This window comes from Glycine soja, chromosome 11, assembly GCF_004193775.1.
Source record: "Glycine soja cultivar W05 chromosome 11, ASM419377v2, whole genome shotgun sequence".
Taxonomy (NCBI): Eukaryota; Viridiplantae; Streptophyta; class Magnoliopsida; order Fabales; family Fabaceae; genus Glycine; species Glycine soja.
This window is the reverse complement of record NC_041012.1, coordinates 36,262,647-36,289,110: the sequence shown is the minus strand read 5'-3', so window position 1 is coordinate 36,289,110 and position 26,464 is coordinate 36,262,647. Positions and strand designations below refer to the sequence as shown.

Here is a 26,464-nt window from a genome sequence, read left to right as displayed (position 1 = left end):
CAAGGTTAAAGAATATAGATACAATTTCATCTTATATAATTTTTTAATAGCATTTTTTTAATGAGAAAGAAATAGGAAAATATGAGAGAAAAATATAAAATAATATTAATGATGTAATTAATAAAGAAAATAAAAAATATTAATTATAATAAGTGATATAAAAATTTATTATAAATATATGCTTATATTTTCTTTCATTTTTCTCAAGCATACGGTGATATGGATTGCGCCTTTTGAAAAAAGACGCTAAATAAGTTCTCCGATAGATAAAGGAAGTATGATTGCTTTAATAATAACTAGTTTTTGACCATTTTACTTACGTATAAATAAAGTGATTTTTGCATTAAATAATATTTTTATTTAATAAATATAAATTTTATTCAATTTTTTATTGAATTATCTGTTTTAATATATAATGAGTATATAAAATTGCAAAAATAATTAAATTTAATAAATTAAGATATATAATATGTGATATTGTTAACAAAATAATTATTGTTGTTACACGGATACACTGTTGTCTCAATCAAAGTAAGATAGTTGTTAAAACATATTTATAATTCTTTAATTATTCTTCACATGTCCAAAATATTTTATCAAAGAAAATAAAAATAAGAAGAATTTAGCATATTGGACTTGATAATAAAGTCTATTGACCTCGTGTTTAGTTGACTTAAATCTCTTATCTATATCCTCATAATGAATTTGTGCCTCTATATCTTTGTAGAAAATAATAGGTGATTTTGCAGAGTGCAATTAATTAAAATATAAATAAAAATAGTAACTAAATAAAAAAATTATAATAATTTAATAAGAATTTCTAATCATACATTAAATAACCACTGTTTGAAGATTTAAGCAAAATCATTTCAATATTAGTTTCAATCTTTTCTTTTGAAAATAAGTCTAGTGAAAAAGTCAATTTTCAATAGCTAATAAAAGTATTTATAAAGTTAAACATATTTCTTAACAACAGAAAGTATTTAACATTAAAACAAATTTGAAAAATCTCATAATATGATTACTATTTAAAAATAAATTTATTATATAAAAAATACTTACATATCCAGAACACATGACGAAATTAGTTTTCTATTATGTAATATGTAATGATAATTAGGAGACATTTTTTTACTTTCATATTTTGGTGAAGATCCAACACGCCTTTTTTTAAATCCTTTCATTTACTCATTATGATCCAACGTAAATTTTTTAATTTTTTAATGTAAAATAACGTTTTTTTAACTCCATTTAATTACCATTGACCACTATGTTTTCATAATTTTAATTGATCCGGCACACGTTTTCATATTTTGGTGAAGGATTCACACACATTTTTTTTAAACCTTTTCGGTTACTCAACACGTTTTTTTCTTACTGCACACATTTTTACACACATTTTGGTTTAATGCATTTCAATCAATTAAAGCCTCTTTTTTTTTTCAAAGGAGAGACGGTTTTTATTCCTTTTGAATCAAATGAACTCAGATTTTTATTTGATTCAATTAAAGCCTTTTTTTCTTAATTATTACAAATGATATTTCCATATATATATATATATATATAAAGATTACTTATGATATATTCTTATTTAATATAATATAATATTTTAATAGAACAAAATATTTATTAGAGATCAAATTTAAATTGTTATTTTATTAAACACTCATACTGAGCAAAAACTTATTAAAAACAAACACAAAATTTGAATATTTATTAAAGATTAAAAACATATTTATTCTTTAAAATTCCAAAAAAGTTATACATGTGTATATATTGATAAGACCGTTTATACTTTTTTAAATGATTAATCTCTCGTGCAACTGAAACCATAAAGTCAAGAGAAATCATGAAGCAGACGAGCTTGTCCCATCCTTAATTGGCACAAGTTATTTAATTTAATCTAGTTTAATCAATGATCTCGAATTTAAAACTTAGTCACTTAACTGTATGGTAAATATTTGAAAAACTTTATCATTTATATAATAAGAGAAAATATGGGTTATATATGCAACAATAGTGTAAAAGATTTTTTATTCAATAATAAATTATAATATGTTGTAAATTTGTTGACTTTTAAAATAACTACCTTAAAAATCTTAAAAGATAATTTGTGTTTGAATGAAAATAAAAAATTATTTTATACTTTCAATAAATAACCACCAAACTCGTATAAATATATAATAATACCAAACTTACACAAAATTAGTCTTCATAAGTATAGAGTCTTACCAACATAACACTCGCTTTGTAGGAAATTAAGGTCGTTAAAGAAGATACGAAACTTGTGGAAATGTTGGGTGAACTTTCCTCAACCAAAGCTTACCCAAAAGTTCTTACTTGGGATGGACAAATTGAGAAATACCCCATAATTTAGAGGGTTGTTTTGGTCATAAGAAAATCAACACGGTAGTAGTTCACTCCACAACATCCGCAAGCCCATATGGCCATATCTTGGTTATTATATATACAGATAGATTGATAGATATCCCAAATCTTCATCCCATTGTTGAGGGAGTTCATATCACCAAGTTATTTATTCTGGTCCCTCCTTTGCTCATCCACACATAGCTATCATATCATGGAAGCCTCTAACTCACATTCGTTTCTCTCTCTTGTGCACCTTTTTGTGCTTTTCTTATTGTTATGTTTTGTGGTTACAATTGAAGCTAATTCAAAGAAGAAGGTCTCAGCCTTTTATGTGTTTGGAGACTCCACAGTAGACCCAGGAAACAACAACTTCATAGACACGGCTTTCAGGAGCGATTTTCCTCCCTATGGTAGAGATTTTGTTAACCAGGCTGCCACTGGAAGGTTCACCAATGGGAAGCTTGGCACTGATTTTCTTGGTATAACTTCTTCATTTTCTGTGCATGTTACTAATCGTAAAATATTGGAAAAAATATATTTTTAGTTCTTTTATTTTCACTAAAAACATAATTAAGGTATCTGTACTTTCTTATGGATAAATTTCATTTTTAAATTTGAAAAATATGTGTATTTAGTCATTTTTATCTAAGAATTTAGTATGTTTTGTAAAAATAAATATCAACAAGTTATTGGTCTAGGTGTTATTGAATTTAATACTCTTAAACAATATTTTTAATTCGAATATTGTGGATAAAAAATGTGACCCAAAAAATCATTAAAATTGGCCAGATTTTCAACAAAAAGTATTTATCAAGAAAAATACTGGAATGATAAAACAAATTACATATTTTTTAAAATTTAAGAATTAAATTCGTTAATATGAAAATACAGCACCTCCTTGATTACGTTTAATCAAAAGAAAAAAAAAAGTAAATACACGTTTTTCTTAAATTTAATCAATTGTTATGTATTTGCAAAATTGATCTCTCGATGCTTGGTGATGCAGCTTCATATCTGGGCCTAAAGGAGTTGGTGCCGCCATATTTGGATCCAAATCTCAGCGACAAAGAACTTGTAACTGGTGTCAGTTTTGCCTCTGCTGGTTCTGGGTTTGACCCTCTCACTCCAATGCTGGGAGTATAACTCTTTCTCTCTCTCTTCTTTCATCTTTCTCCGTTATGCGTGTCCATTAATATTATTAATTAACTGTTCAACACTTATTATGATCATGCTTCACCACTTTGCTATTAACACAAAAAAGGGCACTTGGAAATGACAGTGTCATGCTTTTTTTTTTGGTATAATTTTATCGTATATATATGCCTCAAATAGATGACATAAGTTTTTAGTTCATGCATAAAAATAACAAGGAATATATATATACATACACGCTTTTACTTATTCACTGATCAAAGCCTAAAGAAGTGCTGAAATTTCATATGGGTATCTAAATATAAATATAATCTTATAGAATATTTATCGTATCACGTTTTATATTTTTTTAGAATATACTGTATCATGTATATTGATAGTGCCATATTAATAGAACATACATATTTTCACACTTGTCAAAACATTTTTTTTGTCCCTATATATAGTGTGCTAAAATGGAAAGAAAGTGGAAACTGATATAGGATTATATTTTCTGTTGTTTTTTCTGGGCAGAATGTAATTCCAATAGCAAAGCAGTTGGAATATTTCAAAGAATACAAAAAGAGGTTAGAGGGTACGCTTGGTAAGAAAAGAACCGAATATCATATAAGCAATGCTTTATTTTTCATCAGCGCAGGCACAAATGACTACGTCATTAACTATTTTTCGTTGCCAATACGAAGAAAGACCTACACCACCCCCTTAACCTACGGACACTTCTTGCTTCAACACGTAAAAGAATTCATACAGGTTTGAATCTGATCGTAACACATGCATGCTTCTTTTTGTTTTGGTATATATAGAGAGAGAGAGAGAGAAAGGCACACAACACGTTTGTTTTATAAGATTTATTTATATTAATTCAATCTTTGTAATTTGTTTGAAGAGAAGTTGGATTGGTATATAACAAAGACATTTAAAAAATAAAATAAAAAAGATAAATTTTTTAATTAGAATGTTTAATATTACATTATTTATTATTTTTTTATGCTCTCATGTAATTTTTACATTAAACATTTACTCATTTAGTTCCTTAATCGATCAATATCTTACAAACACTTGATAATTAATGGGGGAGACTGATCACTTGATAATTAATAGGGGAGACTGAAAATATGTTTCCCTCGTACTGCCTTTATCCAAAATGCCCCTACACCACTAATTTTATGAAAAACTAAAAGAAGTAAGAGAAAAACTTAAAAACTTCATCAAGCAATCGATGAATATATTTTTTTTTAATAAATTTTAGCTCTTCTCTTTTCTATGTATAATTTTTCATTATTTTAAGTAAATCAATTTTTTTATATATTAGAATAATACTTACCTAAATAAACTCCACAACTTATCCCTTCGTTTATTTTAAAAAAATCTTATCTATTTTTTTAAAAAAAATATTTATGTAAAAAATACTTATTTTAAAATTATTTTTTAAGTCTTTTTTATCCGTATGAATACAAATTACATGACTCATCAAAAGGTAAAAAAGAAACTACAATTTCTCTTCTCAAGGAATGTTGCTGATGTGCTAAAAATGAGATGCACTTTCCATTGTGTCCAATGTGTGGTTCTTAGAGTTGTTATTGAAAGAACAATAATGATAGCATATTTACATATGCCCTTATATATAATTCAAAACATTTATTTTTTTATATCATACTCCTAAACCCCTTTATGTATATAGTATGAAAGAAAAATATGATGTGAAAATATAAAACATCGTTTGGTTTATAAAGTTTTTTTTTTTCATTTTAGTTACAAAAACATCACATTATTTTTATATCATTTCCCATTTTTAAATATTTGTATAAAAAATAATGAAAACAACTTTTTTATATTTTCACTTTTTTTCTATATACAAACTTTAGAAAGCAGAAAACAAAACAAAAAATAGTATAACATTTTTATAATTAAAAATGAAAATAAAAATTATTTTTTGAATTAAATTATTATTCTATTTAGAACTTTAAATTTAAATAAATTGTAACCGTGCAAATGTTAGGTTTGCATTGCCATAGACTCTTTTTGGCCTTGTAAGAATCAATGGCATTTTTGAGTTTTCCATACCAAATGAAAAATAGAAGGTGAGTAGTTAGTCTTATAGTAGTTACAATGCTGAGAAGGTAGCTCAGAAAACAAAGGAAGCATCAAACACACCTTAATCCAACAAACGTTGAAATCACAAACCTCCCATCTTAAATCTTCCTAACCAAGATATATAAAGGGAAAGTTGGCAATTACTAGTTTCATATATCTTAATTAAGTAAAACTCGTGTACAGTCACAAAGTATTGGTAAGAAAATAATTTGTATAGCGTTATGATATTTGTGGCTAGCTAGATTAACTAATGTACTTTTTACCACTAGGGTCGCCCTAGTAGGAAATGATTCCAGATAATATGCACGAGTTTATAGTTAGGTTTAAATTTCAGTATGCTTATTATACACACACACAAAAAAAACTAATATACTTGTTATCATATTAGAATTTATGGAAAGAAGGTGCACGGAAAATAGCTTTGGTTGGAGTACCTCCAATGGGATGCTTGCCGATCATGATCACCTTGAATTCCCATAATGTCTTTCTCGAACGTGGTTGTGTGGACAAGTATTCTGCTGTTGCAAGAGATCACAATATGATGCTTCAACATGAATTGTTCTTAATGCAACTAAATTTCTCCAATACTAACCCTGCCGGTGCTAAAATATCTTACCTCGACATATATGGACCCTTGGATGACATGATTCAAGCGCATCAAAACCTAGGTAATTAAATTAAGTAGACAACTGTAATTCCTTGATTGGTTATATTTGTTCTTATGAGGAATTGTACATATATACATGTGTAATCAATACACCATTACCTAATTTGATAACCTTATAACTAATTACTATTTCTTTTTATATATGTGTTGTACATTGTGGTAGGTTTTGATGAGGTTGATCGTGGTTGTTGTGGAAGTGGTTACATCGAAGCAACTTTTATGTGTAATGGGGTTTCATATGTGTGCTCTGATCCATCTAAGTTTGTCTTCTGGGATTCAATACACCCTACGGAGAAGGCATACTATGACCTATTTATGGCCGCCCGTCCCACAATTGATGCCCTTATCAATGGCTAGGAATACATATATTCTTTTTGTCCCCCCTCAATTTGGTTAGTTAGAAATTTATAACAAATAAAGGGTTGCAGCTTGTACCAAACTAAAAGGGATTATTGGAAAATAGAAAAAAAGAATTACAAAGTTTTTATGTATATATATTGTACACAAACACCCTTGTTTGTTTTGCATCATTTAATCGGTATAATGCTTTGGTAGTTTGATTATCATCAAATAGAATTGCAAGTATTTTAACTTTAATTCCTTAATAAACTCTTAACTGGACATCACTTATCATAGATACTTCATTAGTTAATCAAACAAAATGTCATTAAAAACTATACAACTACATTATTTATCAAAATTTTAATTTTTTAATATTTTATTATTAAACTTTAAAGATATAAAATGTACATGAATATGATTTTAATATCGTAATTAACATTATTTATGATTATTATGTTCATGGAAACTATAATGTTTTACTTTTTGGCTTATAAAATTTAATAATATTTTTTTTTATTAAAAGTACATTTGTTAAATTAATTTTTTTATGAAAACATTTTTTTAAAATATATGTTGTTAAAATTCAATTAAAAGAATTTATGTTGTATTTCTTAAAGTTTTAAATATAAATTTTAAAATTGAAACATTTTTGTTGATTAAAATTATAGTTTATATATTATTCTCTTAAGATTTTTTAAAGTGTAATATTATATATTAAATATTAAAATATAACTCTAATAAATTTTATATTAAATATTTGTTTTAAATTTAATCTCACTCCTTGGAATGTACGTATATATGCATGTGTGTATTGTGCAGTTAAAGTTAAATAACATAGACCAAGCTATTGCACGATACATGTCTGCTTAAATCAGTAAGAAGGATGGATCGAGACCCAAACAAGAAAACATTGTGAGAAAGGGGGTTGAGGGCACAACAAAATATAAAATGATAAGCTATTGCCTTGCCTTCAATGCGACGGGCGCCCCATGGGAATGGGATCACCTACTGAGCTACCATCAAATGGTGGACAAGTTACATCACTAATAGTCTAATATGACGTTTAATTTAGATTTCTTTTCATGACCATGGAAAAGAAAATAGTTTCACAAATTATGAAAAAAAAAATAATTTCGTAATTTATCATGATGTAAATTGCTAGGTGCAACATAACTCAACTTGTCTCTCTGTCCAGTTCCATTCGAGGTTGGTTTGGGATTTTGAAAATGGATTAAATGTATTTTTTTAGGATGGATTTAGGTTGTGTATCAGGTCGTTATTTTGGCCTAGTTTCCTGTTTAAATTCGGGTTGATAGAAACAAGAATAAATCCATCCCTGGTCACCCAGATACGATGCAGCCAAATTTCTTTAAAAGAAAACTTATAGCCAAAATTGGGAACGGACCTCAAAATAAACAATATTATTTGATAATTTATCTTTATTTTTTTTGTTAAGTTTAATCATTTATCTTTTAAAAAAATTATTTTAATTAATCTTTTGTTTTTTTTAAATGGATTCAAATTAATCTTTCAATTCATTTAAAATTGACGTTCTTAAAAATTATCATAAAATATAAGCTCTTTTTTTTCTCTTTCTTCATCTTCCTCCTTTTTCTCCCTTTGCTTCCTTTAGGCAAATTGTCCAAACTGGGTTAGCTTTAGAAATTATTTTCTAAAATGAGTCTCTTTTCAAACTATTTTTGGAGGGGGTTTATTTTTTCAAAGCGTTCCGCCATCACTACGAGTGAAACACCACGTGGCACCATGGCATGTGTTTCGTCATTGGTGTTGACGAAACATGCTGCAACTTTTTTCTAGCGTGACATGGGTCTCCCCACTGGGCTGGCAAAATAAGCTTGGTAGGGTTTCGCCAATGTCATTAGCGAAACAGGTATAGGTACGAAAAATTAATTTTGCTTGTAAACTTGAAACAGGTGTAACTTTTGATATGAATGTCCGTCTGAGGCCCATAATATGTCAAAACGCTCGAAATTGAACGAGAAATCCCTTGATAAATATTTCCAAAGGGGATTTGATCAACTAATTTTTCCAAAAAACGCCTATAAGTAGGTGAAAAATAAAATTTAAGATTTAACCACCCGATTTTTCCATTATTAGAGAATAACAAAACTTGAACAAAACTAACTAGTGTGTGATATTTTTGTCAGGGGATTCCTCGTTCAATTTCAAACATTTTGACATATTATGGACCTCAAACGAATATTTCTATTAAAAGTTACACATGTTTCAAGTTTACAAGCAAAATTAATTTTTCGTACCTGTACCTGTTTCGCCAGTGGTACTGGCCAAACCCCATCAAGCTTATTTTGTCAGCACCCGTGCGAGACCCATGCCACGCTGGAAAAAAGTTGCAGCATGTTTCGCCAACACCAATGGCGAAACGCATGCCATGCTGCCACGTGGTGTTTCGCTCGTAGTGATGGCGAAATGCTTTGAAAAAACAAACCCCCTCCGGAAATAGTTTGAAAAGAGACTCGTTTTGGAAAATAGTTTCTAAAACTAACCCAGTTTGATCAATTTGCCCTCCCTTTACTCCTTCCTCCTTTCTTATCTCTATTTTCAATTCGTATATTTCTCCCTATGTGATGTGATTTATGTTTCCTTCCCATCTCCTTCTTCCCAATAACTCCTTTCTCCATTACCAAATCCCCTTCCGTTGCCCTACCTCCCCAACATTGCTCCCCAATGTCGATCAACCTTAGGTCACTATTTTTGTTGGTTTTTTTTCTCTTTGACGCTACCACCCTAGTTGTAGTCATGATTGTAGAGAATTTTGTGAATCTTGTCGTCTAAGAAGGGTAGAAGTCACGAATATGAGCCTTGATAGTTTTTGGGTTTCAATGGGGAAGGTTGGCGGGAGAAATAGTTTGGGATCACAAGTGGATTGAGGAGGTAGAGAGTGAGGGAGTTGCACATAAGCCTTTGAGGGTTGGGGGAGAAGCCAATATGGAGATTTGATTTGAGCAACACAATATAAGAGAATGGGGAATTTTTGAAAATTGAATTTTGTTGGAAGGAGAAGAGGTAGATTGAAAAGAGAAAGGAGGAAGGGGAATGAACTAGAAGGAGTGGATGGAGAAAAGAGGAACAAGTTTATATTTTGTGACAGTTCTTATCTTATTAGAGGTGTTACCTTTAGATGGACAAAATAATGACCATTTAGAATTAATTTAAAAAGATAAAAGACAAAAATATTTTTTTAAAAGATAAATGATCAAATTGAACACAAAAATACGATAAGGGGTTAAAATGAGTATATAGTCTTTTAAAAATTATTGAAAATAATGGTTTTATAATTTTTTGGGAGATGTATTCATCTTAAGTGGTACAAAACTTCAATTTTTTTCTTTCAAATTTGACTCCTAAGTGAGGCAAGCCAAGATATCCAACACATCTTGCTTATAATGGGGTAACCTATCCTTCTTCTTACCCCTCTTAATTCTCCCTCCTTTTTTCCCTTCCCTTTTTTTACGCCCTAACCCATCACCACTACATTGACTTGCCCTAGATCTGAACCAATGTTGGGCCCAACACATGATATCAACCTTTGAGGCTCCTTGCGCATGCAACCTCAACCTCCGTTTGTGCCACCATGAGCATTTTTTCTATTGAACGATGGGATGGTGTAATGTAGTGGTGCAGATTTTGATGGTGTTTAATGAGATGGTTATGATTGAGGAAGTGAAGTGTGCAAATGAAGAAGAGGCAAATACAATGATGCTAAAAATAAATAAACATTGATTATATAATGAAATCGTGTTTTAGTGTTTTTTTTTCCACTTTTTATAAAAACAATAGAAATACGATTTCATTGTACAAACAAAATTATATTTTTGTTCATTTTTTTTTTGCATCCCTTTAGTAAATAATGGAATAAAAATCTATTATATAATTATACAACAAAATCATATTTCCATAAAAAAATATTTTGAGGAAAAAAATGTTAGAATTACTGGGATCAATGGCCAGAGACCAATAGCAATCCCCTTTTATAATTAAGCAACCGGCTTAAGTAACTTCAAACTCTATTTTGCTCATAATTTGGTAACGTTTACCAAATTTTAGCGGGAAGCCGAAGCAACTCCTTTTTTATTTTTTTTACTAAATTTTCAAATTACAGTTTTATTAAATTTCTTAGGTTTGTGTGCGTCAAATTCTCAGCGACACCAGTAGTATGAACTAAGAAAAATAGGTAATTCCTTTTCAGTTTTGTTTGCGAAGAAACGAACAAAAAAATAAGCAAAAGTGGGAGCGAAAAATGGAGAACCCTAGCAGTGGTGAAAGATGGAGCAGAGCAGGAATCGATGACAACATGCTGGCTATGTTTGATGCCTCCGAAACCAAGGATGTTCATCAAGATGCCCTAGATGACCGTACGAATCGCACTCTTTTTTTTATAAATAATTTTATATTTTGTTTTTCTTCCTATTTTCACTTGACACTCCACCGCGTTCGTGCCGACGAAGAAAATCGTTGTGTTTGGGCTAATTGCACTTTTGGGTAATCGGAAAAATTAAAACTTGTGTAGAAATTGGTTTTGGGTTTCTTTCGAAATAAAAAAATAACTATTTTATACATGAATGTTAAATGACCAAAAAAATGTTGTCTTTTTTTGCTTTCTTGTACGGGTTCATACATGCAGGGATTGCTTTTATTGATGCTGTTCGTGCTTCTTGTGAACATGGAAAACCGCCCACTTCGTAAGTCTTTTTCTATCAGTGTTTTTTTATCAGCAAATGTAAGTTTTTGTTAGCAGAAGGATTGAACTCGCGATCTTTTCCCTCTTCCCTTCTCCCCAAACCATCCAATTCACTTTATAGCTTCTCTTTTTCTATCAGTGTGAATGCGTAACACTGTGTTGTCTTATTTTTCACATATATGGTTTATTCTCCCCCATAAGCAAGTTGTGTTTGAGAGAGTAAATTGCATTTTGTGTCTAATACTGTCTACTAAGGTTTTATTTTTCACTTTGTCAAGAAAGATTTTTGGGGCAGTTTTCCACATGCTGAGGACAGGGAAGTCTCTAGAGTTGATTGTGGGAAGTTATAAGCTTCTGGTTGATTTAGACAAGGTATTTGGATGCCACATGAAACATGGCTTTCTATCTTTATATTCGTAGGTTGTGAATGTAACTGATAGCTCTACTTTTTTTTTGGTTTAGCACTTCCCTCGTGTGTATTTATCTGGCATGGATGATTCCCGATCATCATCTAACTCTCCATCAAAATTGGTTGTGGTTAAAGAGGTACAAATGAGTCTAAGTCATCTTAATCTGTTGTTTTTGTTCTATTCTTGGTAAACTTAATTGATATTATAGGATGGTGGTTGAACTTATTTGCAAATATAAAATTTTTCTGCTAGGCATGGGCTCCCATTATTGGTTTCGTGGATAAGGCCACTGCTGTTAGTGAAGCCGGTGACAAACAGTCTGGTGGATCTCTTGACCACTCTGTGAGTTGGTTTTTTCTGCACTCTATTTTGTTCTATAGTGTTTCTAGTTCTTCTTTGATTTAATTGCAGTGATTTTTGCTGTAAGGATGACGTGTTTTCTTATATATGTGTGAGCCAAAATAATAGAAGTATTTCTTAACTTTTCTTGGTGAATTTAGTGTTCTTATGCCTTTCAATGTATGAGACAGAATTATTGCTTATTTTTCCTTAACTTTTTCTCTTTCCTTAAATTGCATTTTTGATATTGAATTCTTAAACTCGTTTCTGTTCTTTACATTCTCCACCTACTTTACTTTAGAGCTTTCAAGCTCTGATTGAAGAGCTGGCTGAAATTTTATCTGAGACCAAATTTGAAGCAGCAAGCATGGAGGTTAGTTCACCGATGTTGTAAATTCCTGTCTAGAATTTCGTATACTTGTTTTGCATCTGTCTCTTAAGAGTAGAGACACATTAGTAATTTTTCATTTCCAACTGGGGTTATAATATGTGGTCTACTTGTAGCTATATTTTGCATTTACATGTTCTAGATTCCAGGCTTCTACCTTTCCCATGTGGTTATGTATTTATATTAAGCTTCAGTTCATAAGTTACAGATTAAGTTCATTTTTTTTTTACTTTATATATATATGGTGAGAAAGTCATTGCCATTCTTATACGAGTAGTGAGAGGAACAGTCTTAGCTATACAACCATCATGAATGGTCAAGATTAAATGCTAATTTAAGGCACATGACTTTTATGTGGTGGATGAGTGTCTAATTTCTTTACATAATCTTATTGCAGCCCTTGAGGAACATGTTAATCTTTCAGTACCTTGTCGTTGTTTTTGAGGATGATTTTCTACCTCGCAACGGTGTGTATGAAGTTAAACTCATCTCTGCAGTCACCGTGCCTTAAGAAACTACTTGTAAATTCTAAGTAGCTATTTTTTTGCAGCAACCTTGAACTGGAGCATGCAGAGGGAGTCTTTGCTCAGCCTGCTACTGGTATTTATTTTTTATGCCAAAAGTATATTGATCATATTGTGTAAAAGAAGAACTTGTGTGAGTAACCAATCAACAATTAAACATATTGATTTGGGTGCTAAGTATGTGAGAACTAATACTCTTCTTCCCATATGTCCTGTTGATGGGATCTTTATGCATCTTGATTCCGTCACCTTGAAAGGTTTATTTTTCCTTCTTTTTTTTTGCCGAAATATATATCTTATTTAGTTTTTGCAGGGATCTAGGAAAATAAATTACAAAAGCTTGATGAAGTATTTCATGGCAATTCTGTGTCAACTATCTCAACTTCAAAGTGAACTCAGTAAACATCCAGTGCTTCAAGAAAGTTCTGAATCTAAGTTATCCAAAAATTGTCATACTGCACTATCTCTTGCTTTACATGGAGTATTAAAGGACACATGTGTCTCAATGGAGAAACTTCTAGTGATGGTATGTTCCTGAATTATTTTATTCATTGTATATGTGTAATTCAAATAAGGGCCTTGTTTCTTCTTACATTCTGAGTGATTTTAGATTATGGACCTTGATATGGCAAGGAAGATAGCAGATATTGAAGGTCACACTACAAGAGGAGACAGTCCAAGGTAATTTACTTTATTTTCGTTTCTTTACAATGTTGGAGCTTTGAGTTGATTTTCTTGTTTCTTTATAGGCCATGCTTCTGATGAATTACATGTGATATTGTATTTTGGTGCTTTTGGTACAGAACACCTTTGATGGACATAATTCTGGATGAACTCTCTTACAACAAAGATAGTGTCCCTGTTTTTCTTAAGGTGGCTCCCAAATACCATCTCTCTTCCCTTCCCCTCTCTGTTCCTCTCACACACTTCTCTTTCGTTGCTGATAACTGTCTGTATATGGGGCTAGATGAAGTAATAATGCTTAAGATTGGGTTATGCTTTACCTTTAAAAACCTTAGTGTGGACATATTTGCTGATCAAGTCGTAAATCAAACCAATCTCTATATAAGATACGAGGGTTTACCACTATTTATGTAGTATCTAATATTGGATTACTTGACAATGGATACTTCCTACTTGTGTAGGTACTAGTTAACCTTTCCAGGTTTCCATTTCAACTCATTTTTGGAGGGAGTTTTCTTGTGAATAATAGTTTTTTCTGCTTTTCATGAGAATGGCTTCAGATCTTCAGTGAATCTAAATGGAAGCTAGAAATAGTTGTGCAGTATCTGTGGAAATACATAACCAAGGTAATCAACTGGTAGACAGGTTGAAAATCTATCATACTTGCTTAATGATATATTTTCCTCCGCCTGAAAGGAAGGCTCTATTAGTTGTAGGTTAGTAGTTTCTGATAATCTCTTGATTTAACTACCTTTGTTTTATACAAAATTGCAGCCTTCTGTTCGTACCCGCAAGTCAAATGGTCATACTGAGGATGCAACATTTGATGGGGCTTTGAAGTGCTTTTCAAATAAAACTGGCACTAAGAGCTTAATAAAAAAAATTGGTGTAGATGTAGTTCAATTCCTTCTGGCTCATGGTTTTCAGGTACTTTTTTTTATTCAACAAATCAATGCACAATATATATTGATTTAAACAGAATATATTGTAGAGAAAAGGAATACGTTGCAGAATTGAGGATTGTGATACAAACAAAGAATAGAAGTAGGGAAAAGAAAGGTTTTATTGATAGAGTGAGATTGGACAGAAATTAGTAGAGATTTCTTCTCCAAGGATTTGTCCTTTCAGAAAGAGCAAAGCTCAATCTGCAAATTGATACAAGATAGAATGAAGTTTCTCCCCTCTTACATTCTCCTATATATTTAACTGCCTAATCCTCCTTAAGAAGAAACAAAGATGACAAAAAAAAGAACATCACAACTAAAGAAGGACAAACCCCTTGGCATAATAGACTAAAGAGCTTCCTTAATCCCAGAGGTGGGATAATGATCACTTTGATAGCTATTTATCTCATGGGATAGAGAGACTAACTAGAGGCTTTTCCATCCTTTTTTTTTTTCCTGAAACCAGTCAATTTAGCAGTTGGGAAGCTAAAGTATTAGTTCACACTCCTTGAGAATTTGAGAGGCTTCTAAACTAGTTTTTTTTTATTAAAAAAAAAAGGGTTCTAGTTCTTTTTTGAAATGGGTTTTTACTGGCTTTCAGGCTCACTTGTCAATATTGTCAAAAGGAAATGCTGGTGATAAACAAGGGGGAGACAGTGCTATTGTGGATTCGTGTCAGACTTTTATCTCTGCTTTTGATAGTTTGAGAAGCACAGATGCGTAAGGGGACCATTTATGAGGATTTTAATTTACACAATCCTTGCTTACTTTTTCTTTGTATGATTTGGGATATTATGTCTATTGATCATACTTATTTACTTACAAAGAACGATTACAAATTTGCAATTGCTAATAGTATATGAAACCGCTTTAGTTTGAGTTTCCTTCCATGCTCATTGAGTATACCAAAGCTTTGAACTGATCCTCTAATTCTTTTTTTTGGGGAGGGGGCTTGGGACCTGTGTGTTCCTTCTGTTTAGTATGTTGACAATTTTCTAATTAGTTGTTTGTCACGTTGTAGGCATATGGAGATATTGTCTATAGGAAAAGAGGCACTATTTACTGCGGCAACTATTATCTTCATGAAATCATAGGAATGTAAGTAGCTTGATTGACTTGTTCTGTCTGATAATTAAGGATAAATTCATTCTGTCCGATAAAACTGTTTCGACTTGATAAACTCATTCTTTATGCAGAATCTAAGGCTTTAATGCATGAGATATACTTTGCCATGTGGGAAATTTTACCTCCTTGTCTGACTGAATGATAATATCCCAAACTATTATAGTAATTTTATTTTGAGGTAACTGCCTTCATAAGATCCTTGTCAATTTGATATCTTAAAAGACATGGGTGTTCGTGTTACTCCTGATATGAAATTTGATGCCGTGTTCAACGAAAATTTTAATTGCATCAGAACTGAGAACGAAAATCATATTAACTGTGACTTGAAGTAGAATGACAATGACTATCAAAGTGAGTATATGAAAAATTTAATTGCATGAGAACTGAGAATGACAATCATATTAATTGACTTGAAGTAGAATGACAATGACTAACAAAGTGAGTATATGCTACTCAACCTCATCACTAGATCTTTCATGAGTAATTGAAGGCACCCGTTTACTTAACCACCATTGTTTCAGTCTGTAGAACTGCTTTCAGTTTGAATTTTGAGCAGGTTGGCTGTATATATCTTTGATTTCAATCTCTAACAAGTATAACCATATGTTTGTGTTTTAACATATGAAAACTTCTATCCTTATCATTTTTTTTTTATATATTTACTTCTATTTCAGGCTATGCCACAACATTGTATAGAAAAGTACAGCCTCCTTGCAGCTTTATAGTCGTAGCTTAGGTGCTATGCTGGGTTTATTTTGCTCCAACTCCAAGTGATGCATAGGAGGTTTAATTTTGGCAATTGTTACAGATCTGACAAAACAATGCAGATGCAATTAGATTTGATACCATCTTGGAATTGTTTTTCTTCTTTTTCATAATGTAGCATTGCTGAACTCTAGAATTACACTGATGAATGAAATTCTTACTCAGAATGTGCAGTAAACTTAGTCCAACTTGACACTTTGATACCCCTATTTCAAACCTGATCTTCAAAAATCAATATCCTAAAAACTATTGCAGTAACATTTTCTAGATTCAAGAGAAATGCTACCAACACTTTTTTGAACACTCTTGAATACAATATGGACTCTTGTGGAAATTACACGAAGGAAAAAATAAATAAAAGATTAATCTTAACAAATAATATCTAAAGAACTATTGCATTTATAAATGCACAAAACAGTACTAACTTCTGTTCTATTTATAACAAACAAGTTGTAATATATTTTATATCACAACTTGTTTCTTATAAATAGGACCAGAGGCCATATCAAAATCAATAAAAGTTCCATTGAAGTCTCGTATCAGTTATAAATGCAAGAATTGTGTAAAAATTGCATCTCACTTCTCACATATGCATGCTACAATCTCTTCTTTTCTCCCCATGCCTTTTCCCTCTCACCACTTTCACCAAACTCAATTTGTCCATAGCCCCCACAAAAGCTTTAAAAAACTTCTGCTTGTCCTTTGCAAGATCCTCAACAATGGGCTTGGTTCGTGGGTCCAAAGCCAAGGTCTGGTCAGATGCCAACAAGCCCAACTTCTTTTGCAAGTTACCATAATAGGCATGGTCAAATAGGAATGGGGTAGTGGCATCAAAAGGGGCAACAATGTCAGAGTTTCCACCAAAGTTTGGACAATACATTCTAAGTACATGTAATAGTTTTGGGTCCATGTTTGGGTCCGGTTGAGCCTTGCCTCGGTAACTGTAGAGGCGGGCCACGAAGTTCTTGCAGTGGGCAAACCCTATTGTGTGGGCCCCTGATAGGGCTACTAGGTCTTGTGTGGTTAGACCCTTTGAGGTGAAGAGTTTGATGAGTTGATCAACGGTGGAGTTTGCATGAGGGATGTTGGAGGCCACCCTTGATGCCGTTGATATCTTTCCATCCCATCTTCCCTTCTTCACTTGGTAATAGGGCCCTCCTGCCTTTGTCAGATTACACCAAATCAATCATTGGTTTCCATTACAAAGATAGTAATATATCCTTTTAATACATTCTTTTTTGAAAATATTTTTATTATTAATTAAAATTCATTAAAAATTACATAACTTTGTAGATCTCATCTTCCCTTCTTCCAGGCGATTTAGATTCTCTCAATTTCTTTTATTACTAAGTTTTTTGAGATCATAAATGTCACCTTTTATAAAGTATGTATCATCTTTATTTTATTTATTATCTTAAAAATTTATGAAATGAAAGAAATGAAGGAAAAAAAGAAATGGAGAAGACCCATTTCCCTTCACTTGGTAGTAGACACTAATTCTTTTTCTTTTTTCACTGGTAATTCTTTTTCCTTTTTGAAATCACACATATTAGTACACAGAATTGTAGACTAAAACAAAATCAAATATGTACTACTTGAATCAATCACATGTTGACTACTTTGATGTGACAATCTTGTCACTTTTGGTAGCAATCAGATAATAAAAAAGTTCTTGCCGTAGAACTAGCAAGCATTTTGTTATATAATGCTGGGTTCATTTTATTCTCTTAACTGTATTAAGAAAATCTAATTCAAGTCTTTAAAATGTAGAGGAATAACATGATTGACGATATCTTTTTTTTTTTTTTATCATACTTCACAATCATATAAATCAATGACAATGTTTTCATAAAAAAAAAAACCAATAACAATGAGTAATTGCATTTGAATAGTTAAATTTTATGACAAACTTGTCAGTTTGATGAAAAAGAATAATAGAAAACCTTTCATTATTAACCAGAACTTCATTAAGCAAAATTTTTAATTGAAACAAATTTAGATGAAGACCTGAGAATTTGTGGGAATGGGATTATTTTTCACATTCAATTTTATAAACAATAACAGGGTGGGATCCGCCACATTCTCTTTTAATTAAATTTAGATTTAGATGAAGTTTCTTAACTATTCATTAGATACAGGCTTGGTTTGGTTATAATTTTTATTTGGAAAAGTGATTTGGTTATAATTGGAAAGATCAAAACTAAACTAACAAAATTCTCTACAATGGCATTCATCAATTTGTTTATAATTAAAGAACCAAATAAAACCAAAACCAATCTTTATTAATTCAGTTTGGTTTGGTCAGCCTTTTTTTTATCGACCTCTTTTTCTTCTTCTTAGAAAAACACAAATTTGGCTCTACTCTCACCTCCAAATAATAAATTAACTTTTAAAATTCAATAAAAACAATACTAAGTTAAAATATAATTATCCATAAACATGTAAATTATAGAAAAAAACTATAACTAATTTATTATTGATGGTGCAGGATTCCTAGTTTCCTACATATATCAATATGATATGGCATAGAAGAAAAGGACAACACAAAAACTTAGACCTAAGATTAAGAAGCAACGTTGTGTCTGGTGCCCAAATAATCCAAACATAAAAGTACAAAAGTTGGGCTGTTTTGGAGTCTATCATTATGCCCAAATAATACAGAGCAATTCATGACAAAGTGAAAACAAATTTAAATTGACTTTATGCGGAATCAATACACGAAACTGCCACTATGCTAACTGTTTAAAACTGCAATTAATATTATACGAAGGACATGTTCTTATTTTCGTGTAGGAAAACACTTAGACCAAGACCAACTTGTCCGTTTCCTCTTTCTAGAGCTAAATTAAATGACTTCGGATAATCTACAATTGAGACCAGCCTGTCCCAATGCCTAATGCATTCTGTCCTTTTTACTAGGCAAAATAAAATAAAAATATTAACATAAGAGTATCTTTTTTAATCATTATGATATTGATGTAAAGTATCTTTTAATTTTTTATCATATTTTTTTCATTCAAAAAAATTTAAACCTATAATTTTATTTAAAAAGACCAAATTCAATTTTACTCGAACTAACTTACCAAAAACCAGATACTAATATCCTAAAATACTAAAATATATTATTTTAAGGAATAGTTTTCTTAAAAATACTTTTTCATACTAAGGCTTGGGGATTAAACTCATACTCGATCAAGAAGTAGAGTTATTTGACAATCATAAGGTAATCCGTTAGCTCTTTTGTCTTTGTTTAGGAAGAAAAAAATAATTGGCCATATTGTCTTTCTCAATTTTCCCTTTTTCATTCTACAGTGTAAGAAGCTATTTCTAGCAACTAATATCCAATTTCTTTATACATAAATTATATAATATCCAATGTCATCATAACTGACAGACAGATATGCTGTAATAAATCTAGGACACCTTTTCCCAAGTACCATAAGACTATTATACGCCTAAATTTTTATAACTTTTTTTGGCATTGGAATTCTATAATATAATTGGGAGGAGGGTGGACACTTGTTTTTTCATTTTTTCTTCTTCTATATAAACGGTATGGAAGCAAAGCTGCTATGTAAGAAACACAGAAGATGCACTAGTGAAAGGAGAAGGAAACCACTCAGAAAATAAAACTAGAAAAGCACAATATGGATGTCTGCGGTCAATTTTAGTGGGCCAAACTTGGTTACTTCAAAGAGCACTACATCAACTTTTAAAATTAGGCATGCTTTGAATTTGTATTGCATGTGAACTGATACCTATGAATTATAATGTGTCAAGAGGAAGAAACCAAAAGGCAGAGGTGGAATGAAAATAATAGATAAATAAAAAAGAAAATAGTTTATGCACCAATAATATAAAGAATTTTACACTATAATCTAATTATAAATATCATTTAGAATTAGTTTGTAAATTTTTGTCCTAACTACTCTAAAAGTCATATTTTATTCGTTATCATGAATTTAATTCGTTTACGGTGTAAAACTTTCTTACACTTACAATTCACTCACACTATATAAAAATTGAACTCAAAACTAAAATATATGATAAGCATGATAGGAATTGCAACAACTTACCAGGTGAACATAATCTCTGGCTGCAATTACAAGAATGTCCGCACATGACACCACACCAGGGCACTTTCTCTCCACTTGTTCCTTAGCCTTTCTCACAGTCTCAAAAGCTTCCACCTTCAAGTCTCTATTATCCTCTGCATCTTTCTCTGCCAACTCCTTGCTCCCAGGCTTTGATGCTATTAAAATTGATGCATCACAACCCTGCACTCACCCATTCAAGAGTTATCATACCCCCAAAGAAGAAAAAAATAGCAACCCACTACAAAATTCACCCCCAAACATGGATGAATACTGACACATTTTTTCTAAAAAAAACTTAACTAGTGGATCAACACTAGAAAATAAGTTTTTTTAAGAGGGCTAGCAATGCATTTTCTAACACTCAATTATTAGTTAAAATTCGTTAAAAGTTACAAAATTATAAGTGAGACTCATTAAATATGAACTGGAATCTATGAAATTTTATAATTTCTAATAAACTTTGATCAATAGTAAAAAGTGTATTCCAAAGTGTATCAGAAAGTATATTGTCAGCATTTCTCTTTGAAATAATTTAGGAAAACAAGCCTATGCATGCATGCAAGTGCAAAGATGAATAATTTTTTTGAGGGGGTTGGAATTGGTCTTACTCCTACAAAGCAATCATGGAAGAGGAGACGAATGGTGGCAGGGCCAGAAACAGGTGATTCTTTGAATTGTTGAGAGGTGACTGAGCCAACAAGCTGTTCTACCTGAGGGCATGATTTGGCATAGTAACTTACTGAGAGCTGGCGAGGGGGGCGTGTAGTGTTGGCATGTATTGCTAAGGAAGATGAAGAATTTCCACACAAGATGAAGAAAACAAAGAAAGATGTGAATAGAAATGAAAAAGAAGTGGTAGCAAAAGAAGGGAGAGACATGAGTTTAGGACAAAGAAAAGGGAAGAGTGAGTTGTAGAAGACCAAAAGTGAAGGCAAAGATTGAATGTTTTCTTTAGGGATATAGATAGATGGTCAAATCAGAATAAGAGGGGTTTAAATATTAGATGGAATCATATCCCGTGAGTCTCAGAAGAGAAAAACGAAGCTGAATTAATTGTTGGTATCTAATGCAGAAAGGGTCCTGACAACCCAAAAAAAGAAATTAATAAAAATCTGTAAGACATAAAGTAGACTTGAAGTCCAACTATCTGATAATGCTACATTTTCTTTTTTCAATCATAAAGGGTTTTTGTTTGGTCAATTGCATATAGGATCTCTACCTAGATGGATCGTGTCACTTTTTGATGATATTTGAACTTTCTCTAGGTTGAAAATTGAAATAATCAGTGATGGTTGAGATTAAAGGAAAACTGTGGTTTATCAATTACCACTAATTGTTTTGAAAACAGTAAAATAAAAAGGAGATATAAAGTTAACTCAATCGTTGGAGAATGATGAAAGGGAGAAGGATTATGGATTCAAATAACCTAAATGATATTTCTAACAAAAACTAACAAAAATTAATATATGCTGATAAAAAAAATAAAACAGAAAAAGATTAAAGAACGCAAATATAAACTATCCTTGTGTAGTTGTGTACCTCAAGTTGTGGTAAAATATTAATTAAAAAGCATGATAATGAGATTCATTGGCATGTGTGTATATGCAATTGATCTTTATTCATCATTGTTGATAAATTGACTATTGATTGATGGGGACCTCCTAGCTAGGGTAAAATATCAAACTCCTATTCATTTTCTAGTTCATAAATTGAAATTTTTAACAAATTCAGTTTGCAATTAACAGTTTTATACGAAATTGTGGGCAAATCAGATTGTTATGCTCATAATTACTACAATTGAAATGCGGTTGCAGAAACTTCAAAATTGAAATTTATAACTGTAATCACAGCTACAAATCATAATTTAAAAAAATAATGACAAATTCATCAATGATGGTGGCCTATTATAAGAACTTTATAATGATAAATTAATTGACATGAAATTATTCTAACTTAAATAATGATTAAGTTTGAGTTGTGAGTATGCATTATAGAGATAAAGTTTTATTACTCATTATAATCTTAGTTAATTCCAACAAAATTATCTTCCTGAAAAAATATTTGAAGTCTCGAATTAATCAAAAAGTATTAAGGACTTTGCAATGACATAGAAGCAAATACAGAGATGACATAATCTACATCTAGGAAGGATGATGATATTTGCACATTATGGTCTCAACATATTTTTTACACTACTTTTAACATTTAGTACAAAATTAGTTTCAGAACCAACTGTAATAGAGTAAACAATGATTTATAAAAGTACCATTTTCAATGTACAAAAGAGGCTCGAGCAGTAATTGGATGGAAGGACGAAAGAGTGAGTCAGTGAACCCCACCAACACACACCTTGGTGCAGCCCTTGCATGAGTTATTAAATGCAAAGCATGTGCTACCAAAAGGGCCACTAGATTATAAATAAATGAAGCTCTTCAGAGATTAATCTAGTTTTCTGACTTATCCATCCCTTTCGGTGCACGTAGAGGGCCAAATACCGAGTTGCTTTTTTCCTTTTTCAGGTTGGTCTTATTAGGTGAATGGAGCCTTTTGTTGTGACTGCATTAAAAAGCTGGAGGACCATCTCAGCAAATTCATTCATTTCTGTAAGCTTAGCATTACAAGGTACTTTGGTATGACAAGAATTATGGTCATTCTGTGCATGTTTAGTTTGAAATTGAAAATGTTATGACGCATAAAAATTACTTTTGTCTCAAACGTAATTTTGCAAGTGATTCCCAAACATGTTTTCAGTGAGTGTGATACAGCTTTTTATGGGGTCTCCACCCTCTACTTTCTAGGGCCAGTTTTTTTTTTTTTAACACATCTTTATTGTTTCAAATTTTCAATGCTACTAACTACTTGTTGGAGGTTGAATGTCATCAGTCATGATTGTGATCTTAGGTGGACAATTAAGAAATGACCAAGGCTCAAATAAGGTTATTCAGTTAGGCTGTTGCTAAACAAACCTCCCATTTTGTTTATGCACCTCCTTACACTTATTTCATACTTGCTTTTTCCAAATATATCCTTTCTTTAGTGCACCCCCTTATTTGTCCCGTGTCCCCTATACTCTATCTTTCGTTCCGCATGATCTCATTGTTATCGTTTTTGCGTCTTGATTGTATCCTTCATGGTTCCATGACTTGTTTCCGTCAATCACACAAATAACATGTCTTTGATTTCTCCGCTGACAAAAAAACTAACAATTAACAACTAACATTTATCGATAAAAAAATTGAGTGTTTCCTTTGTAAGGACTAAGCATACATTTGCAGGATGCAAACAGTAACACAAACATACTATTAGTCTGTATTTTGGGTCAGATTCCATGGTAGTTTAAGCTGTAGGTGGCGAGATTCCAATCACCAGACTGATATAAGCAAAATCTGTGTTCTCCTTTTGTTTTCTCTTGTGTTTCTGCAGGTCCTGACTTTTGAATTTATTTTTAGTTAGCAATTGTGACATGGTTAATACATGCCAGAGTATGCATGGAGCTTTGAAGGCATAGATCAAACAGTGAGAAACTGTATTGAAATTGGCTTTTAGAAATTAGATTTAAGAAGTGCTAAAAATTTTACACGTCTAGAAATTAATTTTATGTTAAAATTTGAACACTTTTGAAAACTAATTTTTGCAATGTATAATTTTCGGAACTTAGTTTCCCAAAAACAAAAAACGAAAGTCGTGATGCTATATAAATGTGTAAAAATATAAATTCTAGGGAAAAAAATATTCACTACAAAGACAGACAGCATGACATGATCAAGTATAACATGTCACTGTAAAAGTGCATATCAATGTTAAAAAAAGTGTGTCTATTAAACTCTTAAGTTAATAAAAATTCATAACAGTAGTTATCAATTCATATTTCAATGCCACAAGCCTTGGTACAATGTTATCATTTTTTTCTGGGCAAAAAGGAGGCTGTTATATCACAACTCAAGCTGTTTATCTACCGTCATCCTCATTCAAAATTTACAACATCGATTGGTGGAAGAGAACTTTAGCACCTGAATAAACAGATTTAGCATCATCTGCACAAGAAAGACGTAAAAAAAAGAATAGAAAAGGTCATAATTGACAAGAAGATGGCATGCTCATAGTGGTAGAAACACCCAACAATCAATAAACTAAACCTTAGAAAATCTTAATTCACAACTGATGAGGATACACTATTGAACAGGAGTACAACACAAGACTTTGCCTTATCAAACTCTTCTTCTTTTCTTTTTTGCCACCAAGAGGTCCAGTCAAATGAATCTAGAATATTGCCGGAGTGGATTAGTAGGAGTTTTCACGTGCTTTAGATCAGATTAATGAAGTATTATGGGTAAAAGCAAACCATATCTATTTCGTATAGAAGGGCATCATTTATTTCTAGAATTGGATTTCTCAAGCCTTATTAGATTTCCATTCAAGAACGATTTCCAATCTTATATGTTTTCCTCTCATTTCTAGGATGGCACAGTTTCTTCAGAAAATTATTTTATAACATTTTTTGTTTAAAAGAAAGCAATACTACTTTTGTGTTTTAGTTTAGTCTCTAAGTAGGGCAGAGAAATAATCCAAATTTTGATAAATCAGAGAAATGTCACCACTATGAACAACTGACAACTTTGAATATAAATCAGTTGAAGTTTCCATAAAGGGCGCCTCTTGACCATAATAAATTGTCCAAATAAAAAATTATGACAGCAATGAAAGAGAAAATGTTTTTGTGATGGTAAGAATTTACCTGCCATGTCAAACCCAAGAGCACTAATCATGTATGGCTTTGCTCCTAGTTTTGGCATGCACCTCTGCTACATTCCTTGCCACACCTCCTTGGACATAATAGACCTGACAATCTTCTCCAGTATAAGAAGATAGGTACAAACATGAGAAAGAAAAAAAGAATGATTAAAAAGTTTCAATCAGGGCAATGACTACTTATGCTTTTCACATCATTAAGTCACAAGATTGAACTAACTAATGCCTGTTGGTCTGAGTAGCAAGGAACTTGGTTTCTCTTAAGCAGAGTTTTAGGTAGTTTTGGGTTCAGTATATTCCACCTTGCTTGACTTAGATTAGTAACTAGTAAGAGCTCAAAGTAACTTCCAAATATTGGAAGTTTCAGACCCATGGAAGAATAAAATATAGTGCAGGCATCATCCTCTCGTTTAGTATTGACTTAGAAGCAATTTTTCCATCATCTTCACTCAATGTAATCAATTATCAACTTGAGACTTGCTAGTGACCACTGACAACTGAGTCATCGATTGTATATATAGCCCTCTTGACCACTGACTACTGAATCATAGATTGTATAAATAGTCCTCTTGACCACTTCCATTTAAGGGATTTCAACTTTACATTTACAGATATATCACAGTAACTAAGCATAAGTAAGTTACATTACATATCCCAGGGTATTTTTCTCAAATCCACGCTGGCAAGAACCAATCAAGTAGCAGATAACTATATAAATCCGAGGAAAAAGAAGTGAAGGGAACAAGACAAGACAAAACAATAAAATCCTAGGTGTTTGTTCAGGTAATGGATGAGTCCATAGGACACAACCTTTAGATTTTTTGTTTATTTCATATATTTGTATAATAAAAATTAAAGTATTTTGTATGTTACAAATATATGTAACAAGTATATGTAAAATGTGAAACTATAAATTTTAAAAATATATAAAGAAAAAAATAATCTACCAATACTAAAAATACGAATTAAAATATAAAAATGTAAATATTTAAAATTTTAAATTTACAAAAAATTAAAATAAAGTAAACTAAAAAAAAATTTAATGATAATATTTTTTTGAAGGAATAAAAAAAGAACAAAAACTTTCACCAACC

General features: G+C 31.3%; 3 protein-coding genes across 6 annotated transcripts; 2 read left to right on the top strand and 1 right to left on the bottom strand.

The window, feature by feature from the left end:
- Positions 1 to 2,487: 2,487 nt before the first annotated feature.
- LOC114375439 (GDSL esterase/lipase At5g45960-like) lies at positions 2,488 to 6,776 on the top strand. Its single transcript, XM_028333221.1, has 5 exons — positions 2,488 to 2,849; positions 3,377 to 3,507; positions 4,036 to 4,272; positions 6,005 to 6,284; positions 6,447 to 6,776. The coding sequence occupies exons 1-5, from the start codon at positions 2,582 to 2,584 to the stop codon at positions 6,638 to 6,640; spliced, it is 1,110 nt and encodes a 369-aa protein (XP_028189022.1). The 5' UTR covers positions 2,488 to 2,581; the 3' UTR covers positions 6,641 to 6,776.
- A 3,915-nt stretch (positions 6,777 to 10,691) lies between these two features.
- On the top strand, positions 10,692 to 16,706 carry LOC114373593 (negative regulator of systemic acquired resistance SNI1-like). 4 transcript variants are annotated; one of them, XR_003658431.1, is made up of 17 exons: positions 10,692 to 11,019; positions 11,289 to 11,346; positions 11,624 to 11,717; positions 11,808 to 11,891; positions 12,008 to 12,097; positions 12,396 to 12,467; positions 12,880 to 12,949; positions 13,033 to 13,082; positions 13,311 to 13,532; positions 13,617 to 13,687; positions 13,810 to 13,879; positions 14,251 to 14,316; positions 14,465 to 14,617; positions 15,236 to 15,354; positions 15,656 to 15,732; positions 15,831 to 15,937; positions 16,434 to 16,706. XR_003658431.1 is itself a non-coding variant. In XM_028331087.1 (16 exons), exons 1-15 carry the CDS (start codon positions 10,905 to 10,907, stop codon positions 15,726 to 15,728), a joined length of 1,398 nt encoding a protein of 465 aa, XP_028186888.1. In that variant the 5' UTR covers positions 10,692 to 10,904; the 3' UTR covers positions 15,729 to 15,732; positions 16,434 to 16,706. The 4 variants fall into 4 exon arrangements, 3 of the variants coding, with proteins under 3 accessions (XP_028186888.1, XP_028186887.1, XP_028186889.1); XM_028331087.1 differs by lacking the exon at positions 15,831 to 15,937 and having other exon boundaries at positions 13,320 to 13,532; XM_028331086.1 differs by lacking the exon at positions 15,831 to 15,937.
- A 186-nt stretch (positions 16,707 to 16,892) lies between these two features.
- On the bottom strand, positions 16,893 to 21,767 carry LOC114373595 (peroxidase 19). The gene is made up of 3 exons (XM_028331089.1): positions 21,230 to 21,767; positions 20,601 to 20,801; positions 16,893 to 17,686 (listed from the first exon to the last, which is right to left on the bottom strand). Exons 1-3 carry the CDS (start codon positions 21,497 to 21,499, stop codon positions 17,108 to 17,110), a joined length of 1,050 nt encoding a protein of 349 aa, XP_028186890.1. The 5' UTR covers positions 21,500 to 21,767; the 3' UTR covers positions 16,893 to 17,107.
- Positions 21,768 to 26,464: the final 4,697 nt, after the last annotated feature.

Bases quoted from the DNA above. Each gene is read 5' to 3' on its own strand.
- LOC114373593 (XM_028331086.1), top strand. From the start codon at position 10,905: ATGGAGAACCCTAGCAGTGGTGAAAGATGGAGCAGAGCAGGAATCGAT. The intron at 13,533-13,616 runs GTATGTTCCTGA...GAGTGATTTTAG, and splicing joins TGGAGAAACTTCTAGTGATG to ATTATGGACCTTGATATGGC. The intron at 14,317-14,464 runs GTAATCAACTGG...ACAAAATTGCAG, and splicing joins TGTGGAAATACATAACCAAG to CCTTCTGTTCGTACCCGCAA.
- LOC114373595 (XM_028331089.1), bottom strand. From the start codon at position 21,499: ATGTCTCTCCCTTCTTTTGCTACCACTTCTTTTTCATTTCTATTCACA. The intron at 20,802-21,229 runs GTAAGACCAATT...GGGTGAGTGCAG, and splicing joins TCCATGATTGCTTTGTAGGA to GGTTGTGATGCATCAATTTT. The intron at 17,687-20,600 runs GTAAGTTGTTGC...AATCTGACAAAG, and splicing joins CCAGAGATTATGTTCACCTG to GCAGGAGGGCCCTATTACCA.
- LOC114375439 (XM_028333221.1), top strand. From the start codon at position 2,582: ATGGAAGCCTCTAACTCACATTCGTTTCTCTCTCTTGTGCACCTTTTT. The intron at 3,508-4,035 runs GTATAACTCTTT...TTTTCTGGGCAG, and splicing joins CTCTCACTCCAATGCTGGGA to AATGTAATTCCAATAGCAAA. The intron at 6,285-6,446 runs GTAATTAAATTA...ACATTGTGGTAG, and splicing joins TCAAGCGCATCAAAACCTAG to GTTTTGATGAGGTTGATCGT.